The following is a 13,808-nucleotide window of genomic DNA, read 5'->3' as shown; positions in this document are numbered from 1 at the left end:
CATTTTGAAACTAATTATACAATTGTGACAACAGCTTTATTCCTAAATTTCATTAAAAAAATATACATCACAGTGACTTTTGAGCTAGGAAAAGAAGTGCATTAACTTCACTTGAATTTTTCCCTTCTACAAAGAGAGCAGCCACAACTTTTAACATCCCCACATACAAATAACCAATTCATTTATCAATCCTTCAAAGTACTAGAAACACACAAAACAGAAACAAAATATACAGCATGGGCTTTTGGTAACACAGGCATTTGCTTTAAAAAAAAGAAAAAGCAGAAACACAACTTAACCCCACAATTTCTTCCTATACTTAAAAACAAACAAAACCCCTCAACAACTCCCTTCTCCAACCTTGCTGATGGATTTTTATTTATGTGATTTTTCTCTTAATATTTACTTCTTGTGTTACACCACAGGCCAGCGTTTGCATTTGTCTGAATCCTTTAAAGGCAGCTGGGAAACCCGCTATGGGCAGGTGTCAACCAATGCTGCACTTCCTGGAGTTTATCAATTTTTAAAACAAGTATTGTAACAAAACATATCTTTTCACAATAAACAGGTTATAAATCTACAATCCTTGGAGTTTATTCAACTGTAAATATATGAATACTAAACTGAATAATTATAGTAAACATGACCAAAAGAAGACAGGAAAATAAACCATTTTATGTTTCTTTATATTTATGGTGTATATTGAAAGTACCTTCCGGTGAAGGGAAAAGGAACAAGTTTCTATAGAAATTTACTATAAAAGGTTCAAAGTGTGATGAAAAACAACTGCACCTGGACTAAAAAGCATAGTGAGCTACTAAAAAAAAAAAAAAAAACACTAACTTTTCCATATACTAACTTGAAAACAAATTAGAATTGTCCTTTAATATCATTACTCAAAATACCAGAAACCCAATGTGTTCCTGTCCATAATATTAAGAAATGTTTACTTTTCAGTTTCATACCTTTCACTGGGTACAAGCATCTGATTAGGGCATTCAGCAAAGCCAGTATGAATCAGTATCACACTTGTGCAAAGATAGATTTATCAAATTCTTTGAAACTTCTGTGAGGGCTTTAAGGAACTCTATTAGAAATTACAATGCTCTATGAGCTCATTAACTGTAATTTAAAAATACTTTAAAGCAACCCAGTAGATTCTCTACTGCTCATCAACATTAATCTCTCTGTTGTGTCAATTTGTGGCAGATGGTTTACCCCCCAAAAAGAATGAAATAATCATGAAAAAAATTCTCAGATATTGCCAAACAATAAAATAAACCAATTAAATATTTTTAGAGGATATGAAGTCAAAGATAGTTCGAGGTAAACCGTAAGCTCAGACTTAACTATAAAATCAATTTGACAGGAAAGAGCCAGCTTTCAAGAAGGAGTATATTCAAAGTAAAAGCTAAAGGTGGCACAACTATTAAAAATGCAATAAAAGGACTGTTTGAGCTATGTGCTATACAGATGTAAAGGCAGACGAGGTACAGTTAATGCTGTTTAATTATTTTCTAAATGTTTTTATTCTGAAAATAAAATCTAGCTGATTGTCATCTTTCATCTCAATTTCTTCACTGTATCTGTTCTACTATAAAAACTAAGTTTTAAAATGTCTATATATGCTTAGCATGGAGTTGCTCTTTTGATAACCAGAACAGGAGAATACTACTTATAGAAATTGCTAAAATTTTTTCCCTATGGTTACTTGTCTATAATTCTTACTAGATACAGCTCTGTGATCAGACAACATGTATTTTTACCTAGCATGGGTTTTTTTGTTATTAGAAAACCTTTCTTAAATAGCACCTTGAAGCTCAAATAGTTTATAACAGATATTTTTAAAATGCAATTTACTGAATTTAAAAGACAATAACTAATTTAAAATATGTAACAGATTATATAGCTTGGGAACTCAAGACTCAATCATCCCTAACGTAGGTTTGTGGTCAAAGTCTCTAAGGAATCAATCACCCCAGATTATCATAAACATCTATCACTTTTATCATCAGGAAAAAAAAATTTAGAAAGACTTCATTGTGGATTATTTGCTTCAAGATATTCCAATCTTATAATCATTACCTATTATTTGTTATGCAAACAGCTACCACAATGCCAAATGTTCATTACTGTATTAATCATTAATGGGAAGTATTATGTTAAGCACTGCTTTGCTCAGTACAAATAGCACTGAGTAGTTACTGGGTTTACCAAAAAGCTACCTTGGTAAGAGTTGATACTACACTGACAAATATGAAAGTACAAAACACTCTAAAGGCTACTATTAATTGGAATTCTGAAATTTCTTCTCAAATGAGGCAGGTTTTGTGTTTGCTGGATGTTCAGTATTTTATTTAGAAGATATTACAGAAAAAAAGGCCACACATCACAAAAATAGCAATATACAACACACAAAATTCTAAATGGACTTTGGGTATCTTTTACTGTTTAACTCTGTAAGCTATCAAATTTTGCAACTTTCTACTCTATGTGGCAATGTTGCACATGCCAAGCTAAATAATGTTAACAGTAATGGTATAAAGCCATCTGAATAGAAAGAAACCAGAGTCATAAACATGCTATACCCTATTGTGATACATAAATAGAAAAGATGCATTTTCTTGCCATTTGAAACTCACAACTATGAGAGTTAGAGAAGTCAGCTCAAGTTAAAAAACCAAATCCAAAACAAGAACCATGCAGAATTAACACTCAACTCTATATAGATCAGTGGCCAAAAGAGAAATCTTGGAAGTTAGTATGTCAATACTAACAATTCTTAGAATCTAACTTAAAGACCTGCACAAGTGGTATGTTTTAGTGAGAAAAATATCTTCATTTTAGAGAAAGATAATAGTAATTATAAAACAATGTTCCCCAAAGCAAAAATTTCATCTCTCCAGACCAAAAGTGACGTAGAATTGAGAATTACAATCTGATCTTCCAAGGTACAGTTCCTGTCAGATGCTGTATAACAGCAAGTCAAACTCAATCAGTACATCAACTGAAAAAATTACTCAACTATTTTTGTAAATAGTTAAGTAAATAAAACTAGGCAGGAAAAATATTAGTATGAATCAAGCTGAGTGGAATTACAAAGAATAACATAGGCAGTACAATATAAATAACTTTTAAAGCACAAATTACTATAAAATCAAAAGTGATGACTTAAGATCTCAAGTTATTAGGATCCTGCTTTTCTGTGTTAATTAAAAGCTGCTGCTGCTGCAAGCCTCTACTTAAATGCAATCAGAAAATCTATACAAGATTTCTTCTATCTAGTGGCTTCTAAAGTTACTTTAATCATGAGAAACACAAGCTTCTGTAACAATGTATTCCAACAATCAGTTATGCTTGTTTTCAACTGGCTAATCACACAAACTGGGATGTAGAATAGCACATTTGCTATTGGCTGATTGTTGCAACACAAAAATGCATACATGAAATAGTTAAACACAGCACACAGTATTACACCAAAGTGTTTTTCTCATTTCAAGTTTATTAAAACTTTAGCAGTACAAATTATCCAGGTTGCAGATTATCAAAAGATCAACTCAATAAAGTCCACATTAAAAAAAAAAAAAAAGGGACAAACATAAAACCCAAAAACAATGAAAAGAGGAAAACAACATAAAGGAGATTCATCAGCAAGTCTCTAAAACTTAAAATTTGAGCAGAATGGAAATAAGAAGTTTACACAACTCACTCATCCACTTTTGTCTTCATCTGTTCCAGGGCTTGATTCATGATCAAATTTTTTATTTTTATCGTGTATGTGGTCATTTTCTTGACCCTTTGATTTTTGGTTTTCTTTTTCCACTGAGGATCTGGTCTTCTCATCCTCCTTATTTTTCAACGTGGAGAACTTTAACTCATTGTCCTGACTACTTTGTTTTATTTTTGAGAATGGACTTTGATCTCTATCAGCCTTTTTTTCCCTATTATTTGAGCTATTATGATCACGATTTTTAGAGTACATTCTCTTCTCACCCTCAGAATTTTCTTTTCTGTGTGAACTCTTACTTTCTTGGTTTCTATATTTTTCTTTGTTTCTGCTTTGACTTTCTTCTCTCTCTGAGCTCCGTGAATCTCTCCTCCTCCTCCTTCTATCTTTACTTCTTGATCTTCCTGGTGATGCTCTTCTCTCTCGGCTTCGAGACCTTCCCCTTCTCCTGTACTCTTGTTCTCTGTATCTATGGTACTCCTTGCTTCTGCTGCGATCTCGGTCATGGCTTCTAGATCGCACTCTTCTGCTCCTGTCCCTACTTCTGCTTCGTTCCCTTGTTCTACTATTGTAACTGTGTTTGCCTTTAGTGATATCACGTTCTCTACTCCTAGACTGTGCACGTCTATCCTTTTCCTTACTTTTATTATGATCATGCTCATTACTTTTTGATTCTAACTGTTTAGACTTCTCTTTACTTCTACTCCTTTCCTGATCTTTTCCTTTAGAATCAGACTTTTCTTTTTCTTTAACAATCTCATGATCCCTTTCTTTACTCCTTGATCTCATCCTCTTTTCTTCATGTCTATTATGCTTTGCATCTCTTTCTTTACTCTTTGATTTCTCTTTGCTCTTACTCCTACTTTTAGATTTGGCCCTTTTCTTCACTTTGTTTTTATTATACTTATCATCCTTTTCTGAGTTTCTTCTGATGTCTCTCTCTTTGCTGTTAGATTTGTGGTCTTTAACTTTCTTTTCCTTTTCATTTTTTCTGTTTGGACTCTCAGACACATGCCTGTGATCAGTTACTTTTTTCTCTTTTACTCTAACTGGACTTCTTTGATTTTCTTTTATTTCATTTAACTCACTCCTAAAAAATAAGGAGAAAAAAAAGCTTTTTGGAAATTTTATTAGAAAAAGGATGATGTCCATTATTAGCCAAAATGGTATTCTGTATTTTTAAAAATATTCAGAAACAATTGAAACGGCTATAAATTGAACAACTTTATGTACAAGAGTAAAAACAAAAATACTTGTCACTATATGTGAAATAATATAGGTAAATCTTACTTATCCCCTTTGATCCATCTTTCACCACTTGATACCCTCATTCTTTGTGCTCTCTGCATCTCTTGCCTCCAATGTGGAGGAGTCTCACTACGTCTGAAACGATCCCTTGATCTGGATCTAGAAGGAGTTCGGTAACGCTTAAAAGAATAAAATGGGAAAAATATTAACCTCCTAAAAATATAAAAGCATTACAATTATAGCTATAGCCTATACATTTCTAGGTTCAAATAAAATGTCTTATACTTCTATACCCTCTAAAATAAATAAGATTTCGGGCGCCTGGGTGGCTCAGTTGGTTAAGCGACTGCCTTCAGCTCAGGTCATGGTCCTGGAGTCCTGGGATCGAGTCCCACATCGGGCTTCCGGATCAGCGGGGAGCCTGCTTCTCCCCCTGACCCTCTCCCCTCTCATATTGTTTCTCTCTCTCTCTCTCAAATAAATAAATAAATAAATAAAATCTTTAAAATAAATAAGATTTCCTAATTTTCAGGTATGAAACCAGTGACGCAAAAATACTTTAAACACTCACTCATACTATAAATTCCAAACAAAAAGCATTAACCACCAAACTCTAGCCACCCATGTCCTCTCCACAGAACTATCCTATTTAAGTGATGCTACTGGACCATAACAGGTACAGGAACCCTTACAAGTTGCCAAGTTTCAATTTGGAAATATGTATTCTTGATGTTTCCAAGCAAATATCCCATATTAGGAGAAAAACTGAGTAAATGCATAATGTTCATTTATTCAACCAATATTTACTCAGCTCTTGGAATGGCCAACCACTCTACCATGTGTTGCAGAAACATTAGTGAGCCAAGACATGTCTCAATTTTGCTCTTTTGGAACTTGAATTCTATAAGGCTAGGAGAACCCTTAGATAGATATATAATCACAGATATTCAAAGCACAAATCAGTTACAATTAGAATCAGCATAAAGGAAATACAAAGTGCTCAGAGAATATGTAACAGGGGAGATCCAGCCTAGTACAGGGAAGGTTAAATGATAATTAAAAGCTAACAACTAACAAACATGCATCAAGAGTTACACAGGCAAGGGTAAGGAAAAGAAGGTAAAAGTGTGAGGATGGATGGGTAAGGAAGAATATGTGAAGCATAAGAAATATCTTATTTGAAGGTCCCAAAACAGGAAAAAACATTGCACTTTTTAGAAATGACCACAAGATAGATCAGTACGGCTAAAGATAAAAACTGCCAGGGAGGGACGCCTGGGTGGCTCAGTCAGTTAAGCGTCTGCCTTCAGCTTAGGTCATGACTCCAGGGTCCTGGGATGAGTCCCAAATCAGGCTCCTTCCTCAGCAGGGAGCCTGCTTCTCCCTCTGCCTGCCGCTCCCCGCCCCGCTTGTGTGGTCTCGCTGACAAATAAATAAATAAAATCTTAAAAACAAACAAACCAACAAAAAAAAACTTCCAGGGAATGTAATACTAGATAATACTGATGAGGTAAGCAAGGACTAGATTTTATAAGGTCTCATAGGCCATGGTAACAATTTTGGACTTATCCTATAATCGATGGCAAAGGAATGACATTTTCATTCTTAAATGACCATTCTGGGGGCACCTGGGTGGCTCAGTTGTTAAGCGTCTGCCTTCGGCTCAGGTCATGATCCCAGGGTCCTGGGATCGAGTCCCACGTCAGGCTCCTTGCTTGGCAGGAAGCCTGCTTCTCCCTCACCTACTCCCCCTGCTTGTGTTCCCTCTCTCGCTGTTTCTCTCTGTGTATCAAACCTTTAAAAAAATCTTTAAAAAAAAAAGACCATTCTGGATACTGTTTAGAGAAAGAATTCTATCAGTGATTCTCAAAATGCTGTCTAGGGATCCCAAGACTCAGGGGATCTGTGAAGTCAAAACTATTTTCATTATATCATATTATTTGCCTTTTCATTTTCACTCTTTCATTATTGTACAGTGGAGTTTTTCAGACTACATGACGTTTTAGTATCTTTGCTTTCATAGCTAATGGAATGTGTGCTTATATATTCTTGTATTTTAAATAGTTCTTGGTTTGGGCGCCTGGGTGGCTCAGTTGGTTGGGCGACTACCTTCGGCTCAGGTCATGATCCCGGAGTCCCTGGATCGAGTCCCGCATCGGGCTCCCTGCTCGGCGGGGAGCCTGCTTCTCCCTCTGACCCTCCCCCCTCTCATGTGCTCTCTCTCTCTCATTCTCTCTCTCTCAAATAAATAAATAATCTTTAAAAATAAAAATAAATAAATAGTTCTTGGTTTTAATTTCTAAAACTATAAATATCGATGGATATAACCCATATCACAAAAGCTCCTTTGGATCCTCAATAATTTTTAAAAGTGTAAAGAGAAGGGCACCCGGGTGGCTCAGGGATCGAGCCATGCATCAGGCTCCCTGTTCGGCGGGAAGCCTGCTTCTCCCTCTCCCACTCCCCCATTTGTGTTCCCTCTCTTGCTTTGTCTCTCTCTGTCAAATAAATAAAATCTTAAAAAAAAAAAAAAAAAGTGTAGGGCGCCTGGGTGGCTCAGATGGTTAAGCGTCTGCCTTCGGCTCAGGTCATGATCCCAGGGTCCTGGGATCGAGTCCCGCATCGGGCTCCCTGCTCCTTGGGAGCCTGCTTCTCCCTCTGCTTCTCTCTCTCTCTCTGTCTCTCATGAGTGGATGGATAAAATCTTTAAAAAAAAAAAAAAGTGTAAAGAGATTCTGGGGCACCTGGGTAGCTCAGTCAAGTGTCCAACTCTTGATTTCAGCTCAGGTTTTGATCTCAAGGTTGTGAGTTCAAGCCCCGCATTTAAAAAGAAAAAAAAAAAGTGTAAAGAGAGTTCGAAGACAAAAAAGTTTGACAACTGCCATGAGAACAGTTAGAAGGCCATTTATAGTTCAGAGAATATACAAAGGTAAACTGAATTAAGGTGGTGGGAGTGAAGCTTGAGAAATAGATGGATTTCAAAGTATTTACAAGGTTGAAATGAAGGGATTTGGTTTTGGTGTTGGATAAGATATACAAGGTAGGGGGGCGCCTAGGTGGCTCAGCTGGTTGAGCGTCTGCCTTCGGCTCAGGTCATGATCCCGGGGTCCTGGGATCGAGCCCCACATGGGGCTTCCTGCTCCGCAGGGAGCCTGCTTCTCCCTCTCCCACTCTCCCCTACTTGTGTTCCCTCTCTCGCTGTGTCTCTGTCAAATAAATAAATAAAATCTTAGAAAAAAAAAAAAAGATATACAAGGTAGGAAAGCAGAGAAATAAAATGATTCTTGGGCTTTAAGTAACTGTACAGGTGTTGGTGTCTATCAGTGAGAGCAGGAACCTAAAGGAGGTCTGAAGAGGAAGTGCTTATGCTCAACATTATATACACTGAGTGTGAGGTGTCTGTTAAGCAACTAGCTGGCTGTCAAATAAGTCTTGGCACCAGAAAAGCAAATCAGCATTTGATACTTATCAACACACAGGTAAGCCACTGAAGCTGTGGGAGTGATGAGACTGCCCAAGGACCATATGCAGAGTGAGAAGAGTTGGAATCCTGAGGTACTACTATATTAAAGGCCAGGTATAAGAGTGTGAACTGGCAGTGGACATTCAAAATAGACTGGCCAGAGAGAGAAAGAAAATAGGACAGAAGCAAGTGGAAAGAGTATTACAAGGAGGGAGAGTAAGTAAGACAAAGACAGAAAGGACCCACTGGATTTTATGACATATAGCCAACCATATAGCAAGTGCTATTTTCAGCAGAATGGTAGAAGATGAACTGAAATGGTTTAGAAAGGAGTAAGAAGTGAAGAAATAATATACCAAGTACAGCCACATTTCTAAAAAGTTTTGAAGACTCAAGATATTCGGATGGGGAGAATCCAGGGAAGAGGATGAAATACAGGAACAGGGTTAATTTTTATTAATTTTTAACAAGATCAGAGATACAATGGTCAGGAAGTAACAAAGAGGCACAAGAAAGACACTGATCTCATTTTACACCATGCACATGTAAAATCTATTAACATCCATATATTTTCAGTTTGGAAGTACCAACACAAAGAAGTTACTATAAAAAGAGAACATGGGGCGCCTTGTTGGCTCAGTCGTTAAGCGTCTGCCTTCGGCTCAGGTCATGATCCCAGGGTCCTGGAATCGAGCCTCGCATCGGGCTCCCTGCTCCGTGGGAAGCCTGCTTCTCCCTCTCCCCCTCCCCCTGCTTGTGTTCCCTCTCTTGCTGTGTCTCTGTCAAATACATAAATAAAATCTTTAAAAAAGTAAATAAAATAAAAAGAGAACATAATATCCATATCTACTCTAAATTTTAGTTACTTATAAAACAATATTTAAGAAACACTCAAATTATTTACAATAAATGCAATATTATTAAGATTTCTGGGAAAAGAATCACCTACCCTTGGTCCTCTTCCTTTAATTTTCCTGCCAGACCTAGTAACTAAAAGTCGCCTCTGGTATGAAGCAGGCTGGGAGTTAGGTGGATTACTAGAAGGAAGCAAAGGGAAAATTAAAATACACACACACACACACACACACAGGAATATTACTTGGTCATCAAAAAATGAAATCTTAACCATTTGCAACGACGTGGATGGAACTAGAGGGTATTATGCTAAGTGAAATAAGTCAGTCAGAGAAAGACAATTATATGATTTCACACAAATGTGCAGGTTAAACAAGACAGATGATCATAAGGGAAGAGAGGGAAGAATAAATTCAGATGAAATCAGAGAGGGAGACAAACTGTAAGAGACTCTTAACTACAGGAAACAAACAGGGTTGCTGGAGGGATGGGGTAACTGGGTGATGGGCATTAAGGAGGGCACCTGATGTAATTAGCACTGGGTATTGTATGCAACTGATGAATCACTAGACTCTACCTCTGAAACTAATAAAATATATGTTAATGAATTAAATTTAAATTAAAACAACTATAAAAATGGATCTGGAGAATATAGCTTTACTGATCTAAACTAATAAATTTAAATCTTATACATAATCAGTAGTTTTCAATGTTATCAATTCCTACTAGGTATCTGGAAAAGTATGGGAGCATTTTTCAACTGTTAATGACTAGACAGTGCTACTGGTACTTAGAACCATGAGTTAGGAATGCTAAAATCTTATAATGCATGAGAATGAAGAACTATTCTGCCCCAAAATGCCAGCTGTGTGCTGAGAAACCCTGTTAAATAACCATTTTTAAGATGAAATTAACTTGACAGCATTAAGGAAAATCAACATAGAAGAGTTCATATAGCTCAGCATAGGCGGTATGCCACTAAGAAAATAATTTTAAAACTATCTTATTCCAGGGGTGCCTGGGTGGCTCAGTAGGGTTGAGCATCTGACTCTTGATTTCGGCTCAGGTCACGATCTTAGGATCCTGGGATCAAGCCCTTGTCGAGCTCTGTGCTCTATGGGGAGTCCGCTTGAGATTCTCTCCCTCTGCCCCTCCCTCTGCTCACGCACACACTCTCTCTAAAAGAAATAAAATCTTTAAAAAAGAAAAAAACAACCCCATCTTATTCCAAAGTAGCTTATAATCCTATAAGCAACTGTTCACTGTCAAAAGAACTACAGAAAAGAGTAATTAAGGATAATAAAGTAGACACAAGCTGGCGTGAATTAGCAAAAGATTTATATCCTGGTTTATACCAAAAAGGGAAACTGTTTTCAAAAAATAATGAGTTAATATTTAATTAGCACAAACAATATCCATGTAAGTTATGTTTGAAAAGTTCATTCTAAAGTAGTTCAAACATTATCTCTGTAATATTTATTTCCTTAAAAATACCTTTCCTAGTACTTGAGGAAAAATTAACTCAATCCACTCCACTGAAATTACCCCAAGTTTCAAAGAACTTTTTTTAAAATAAAACTAAGATTTATTTTTATATTTTTACTGTATTGTGAAAGTATATGGGAGATACTCAGAATTTTATTACTTTTATGTTATTAACAATACATTTCTAATCATAAATAAGAAAATGACTTCAATCTTTTTTCTATTTTTGGAGATAATTATTAAAATGATTTACAAAGAACCAATAGGCCAACTAATACTAATAATGTGAATTTACGCAGAAACATTTTCAAAGAACTTGAATATATCAATTTTCATTACCACAATACTATAAATTAGGCATGAAAACAGCATTTTTGCCCTATTAAATTGAAAAATAAAGGTTCTTACTTGCTTAGAAGTTTAATATATACAAATTACACAGACAGCTTGGGTTTTAAATGGAATTGGTCTGAAATGCCACAATGCATCTTTTTGCAGTGCTTATTTTTCAAAAAAGTAACTTTTAATTCAAAATCTGTTTGAATTAAATCAGTTTCTCTTTTTAGATATATAGTTAACAAAAAGGAGCTTTGCTAACTTTATCCTATAAAAAAAGATTTCAATCTTGGGACAAGGTCACCAATTAAATCTTGTTTAAAGTACATAAAGACTTAAAAAAAAAGTTCTGTTTTAAAGAGTGTAGGGCACTCTACAAGATAGACACATTAACATACCACTCTCTCTCTCGCTCTCTTTCTCTGTTTTTCCTTTCTTTTTCATCAGCTTTAGGAGGACTTTTTCTCATTAGGAATCTATTTTCAGGTATAGGAGGGATCTCTTCTGGACGGACAGTAGACTGGGGTTGTGCTTCAAGATTTTCAGTCTCACTTTCACTAGATGCACTTAACAGAAAACATACAAAAAAAATTCCATTTCATTATTATGCACCTACCCCAAATTTCCAATTGTTGGTATTTCTTTCCTTTGTAAGATGTCACAACATATAAGCCATCCTGCCCACCCCCTCAAAGATGCAATAACATACAGAAAATCCTCCTTCATTTGTCTGACAAACCAGCTAACCAACCCAAAAGCAAAACCAATTGTTTCCACTATCACATTCTCAGAAAGTATTTTCCAATAAAATGGATCTAACACATGGAACTCCACAGGCAATGTACTCTGATAAATTTAAAATACTTAAAAATGTAGGCAAAGAAATTAGTTGCTTTAAAGACAACAGGCGTAAGTTTTAGTACATAGATTATTTCAGACAAAACAGAAAAGAAAGTAAATATACTGATAATATTTGCTTCTACCCTTGTGTTTTCATAGCAACAAAGGAAATAAAGGACAAAAAAAGCAAGAGAGACTGCTATAATAAGGAAAATAATAATTGGTTTCCTCTAATTCTCATTAATCCTATATATTCCTCCTAAGAAACACAAACCTATAAAACCAAAAGCATCTTTTCACTGAGTTCAGACAAACAGAACTGAATGGCTTTGTTGAAAATGATATGAATGTACCTAAATTTAATCTACAGACTGTAGAATCAAAATGGTCTTATACTTGGGGCGCCTAGGTGGCTCAGTTGCTTGAGTGGCTGCCTTTGGCTCAGGTCATGATCCTGGAGTCCCTGGATCGAGTCCCGCATCAGGCTCCCTGCTCGGCAGGGAGTCTGCTTCTCCCTCTCACCCTCCCCCCTCTCATGTGCTCTCTCTCTCATTCTCTCTCTTTCAAATAAATAAATAAATAAATAAAATCTTAAAAAAAAAAAATGGTCTTATACTTAATGCTAGGAAATATTTCTCACTATTTTAATATCGCCATGCAGATGATCCAAAATCCCAATAGATTTACTTATAAACTGAAGGGAATTAGAATATAAAGCTAGTATTATAAAAGAATTTAAAATTAAGACCTTTTCTTGCTTTTCTTTCGCTTCTTCTTTTCTTTCTTGTGTTTTCGGGAATTTTTCCTATGTTTCTTTTTTCTTTTTTTTGATTTCTCTTCAGAAGCACTTTCTGAATCAGAAGAATCAGAAGACGACTGAGAATCACTTGAGCTATCTGAGTCACTGGATGAGGAGGAAGATGATGACGATGACTTATGTCTTTTCTTTTCTTCTTTCTTAGCTTTAATAAGAAACAAAAATGGTTTTGGTCAGCACTTTTTAGATAAACTTTATAAGTGGAAATTTAGGTCTGCAGCAGATTCTCACTAAGTCCAGTATTTAACACTTAGCTCATCCAGCTATGTGAACTGAGGAGTACAGGAAAGGAGTCAAGACTTAGGATTAGAATCCAGATCCCTGGATTCATAGATCGAAGTTCTATCTATTACGCCAAAGAATTTTGGAAAAGTAACAGGTTAAGTCTAAAACACTAAGTTGATTTTAGGAAACACTTAAATGACAGTTTCTAAAAAGCACAGAATTTTGAGTCCCAGATTAGAATCTTCTTGTGGTTTTCAACTTTTTCTATTATCAAGAATAGAGGTAGAACTGTGAGAGAAATAACACACATAAAAAATACTTTGCATAAATGTGGAAAATAAGAAATATGACTCCACTGGCATTGGCTTGTTTCAATGCCTGAGCATTCCTCTAATGATTAAGAAATTTAGCTTAGTTGAAGAGAATTACCACAGAGGGTAGTCATTTGCCAATGGTTAATAACTATGCTACAAAACTGCTACAAAAATAATTTCAAATTGAAATTTTATTTTGGATTAAGTAGGTAATAATTTTTAAAGGGATCCCAAAACTCAAATGCTTTAAGGACCAGGCAACAAATATAAATAAGTGAAATTAACCAGGTATGATACAACAGGAATTGGGGAAAGATAAGACAAACTGAATAGAGCCTGACTCATCTAAAGGTATTCTAATTCAAACTATGGTGGACTTAAAGAGAAATCAGGCCAAAGATGTGACAACACTGATATATGGATAAGTATAATAAACTGGAACACATCAAATATATTAGAATTCATCAGTTCATATATATTAGAATTCATCAGTTCATA

At 35.6% G+C, this 13,808-nt stretch overlaps 1 protein-coding gene across 5 annotated transcripts in view; it reads right to left on the bottom strand.

Annotated features, from left to right (window-relative positions):
* Positions 1–3,482: 3,482 nt before the first annotated feature.
* The window catches only part of PPIG (peptidylprolyl isomerase G), a 50,263-nt gene continuing 39,937 nt past the window's right edge, over positions 3,483–13,808 (bottom strand). For all 5 annotated transcript variants that reach the window (XM_045870289.2, XM_045870293.3, XM_045870291.3 and 2 more), the window contains 5 exons: positions 12,703–12,916; positions 11,513–11,680; positions 9,388–9,475; positions 5,018–5,154; positions 3,483–4,817 (listed from right to left, as the gene is read on the bottom strand). In XM_045870289.2, coding sequence (XP_045726245.1) covers positions 3,710–4,817; positions 5,018–5,154; positions 9,388–9,475; positions 11,513–11,680; positions 12,703–12,916 — 1,715 coding nt within the window. In that variant the 3' untranslated portion in view covers positions 3,483–3,709. The remainder of the gene's footprint in view (positions 4,818–5,017; positions 5,155–9,387; positions 9,476–11,512; positions 11,681–12,702; positions 12,917–13,808) is intronic.

This window comes from Mirounga angustirostris, unplaced genomic scaffold (genome assembly GCF_029215605.1).
Source record: "Mirounga angustirostris isolate CCGP_5_RB_7025 unplaced genomic scaffold, mMirAng1.0.hap1 SCAF_3, whole genome shotgun sequence".
Taxonomy (NCBI): domain Eukaryota; kingdom Metazoa; phylum Chordata; class Mammalia; order Carnivora; family Phocidae; genus Mirounga; species Mirounga angustirostris.
The sequence above is the reverse complement of the archived record's forward strand: the minus strand, read 5'-3'. Positions and strand labels throughout refer to the sequence as shown.